Raw genomic sequence first — 1138 nt, forward strand, 5'->3', positions numbered from 1 at the left:
ATATATATGGGAGAATATACAAAAAATAACAACAGACGAGGACAGGTGGTGTAAATAACAAAAGTATATATTAGTATGACGCTCATATATATATCGAGAGAGAGAGAGAGAGAGAGAGAGAGAGAGAGTAGCAGAGAAGGAGAGAGGGAGGTTAGATGGGCATGACTAGAGCGCTTTTGATCATAGTTGACATAGGATTAAGCAAGAACGGCATCAACAAAAACAAGCAAAAATAATATCAAAAATAATATCGAAAGCAAACCTTATTTCTGAGAGTAATTTCTCTATGAACTTCCTGCTTGGCAATCTGAAATTCTTTATTCAGACTTTGAATAAATTCTTCAGTTTTACAACGGAATTCTTTAATAATCTTATATCCAGCTTGTGGAGAGATTTCCTGTCTCTCTATCATTTTATGAACCAAATCGACTGGAATTTTGGTGTAAGCTTCACATCTCATGATTTCAACTTGTTTTTCTAAAAACTGAGTTGAAGATATGTCCCATCTGTAATAAAAGATAATAATAATAATGGTTTCAAATTTTGCCAAAAGTGCAGCAATTTGGGGGCAGAGGATGAGTCAATTACATCGACCCAGTGTTCAACTGGTACTTATTTTATCGAGCCCGAAAGGATGAAAGGTATAGTCGATCTAGGAGAATTTTGAACTCAAAACGGAGCGATGGGCGAGATACCGCTAAGCATTCCATCCAACGTGCTAGCGATTCTGCAAGCTCGCCATCTTAAATAAATATTTTTGCTATAGGCTCGAGTCCTGAAATCTCCGGGGAGGGGACTAGTCGAAATCATCGACACTAGTGTATAACTGGTACTTCATTTATCGATACCGAAAGGATGAAAGGCAAGGTCGATCTCGGCGGAATTTGAACCGAGATTGTGCAGACGGACGAAAGACTGCTAAGCATTCCGCCTGGCGTGCTAACGATTTTGACAGCTCACCAACTTCTTACTTAATAATAATAATAATAATAATAATAATAAATTATTGGATTGTCAATGGAATCTCTCTATTTGATTTACTGATTATTATATATATGTATATATATGTATATATATGTGTGTTGGCCACAGCTCATGAGCTGAAACTAGATAAAATGAAAATGAAATATATATATAT

General features: G+C 35.9%; 1 protein-coding gene across 2 annotated transcripts in view; it reads right to left on the bottom strand.

Moving 5' to 3' along the window:
- Nucleotides 1-504, bottom strand: part of LOC106873806 (interaptin) — a 27026-nt gene extending 26522 nt beyond the window's left edge. For both annotated transcript variants that reach the window (XM_014921319.2, XM_052975849.1), the window contains exon 1: nt 263-504. In XM_014921319.2, coding sequence (XP_014776805.1) covers nt 263-460 — 198 coding nt within the window. In that variant the 5' untranslated portion in view covers nt 461-504. The remainder of the gene's footprint in view (nt 1-262) is intronic.
- Between the last annotated feature and the right edge of the window lie 634 nt (nt 505-1138).

Source organism: Octopus bimaculoides, chromosome 22 (genome assembly GCF_001194135.2).
Source record: "Octopus bimaculoides isolate UCB-OBI-ISO-001 chromosome 22, ASM119413v2, whole genome shotgun sequence".
Lineage (NCBI taxonomy): Eukaryota > Metazoa > Mollusca > Cephalopoda > Octopoda > Octopodidae > Octopus > Octopus bimaculoides.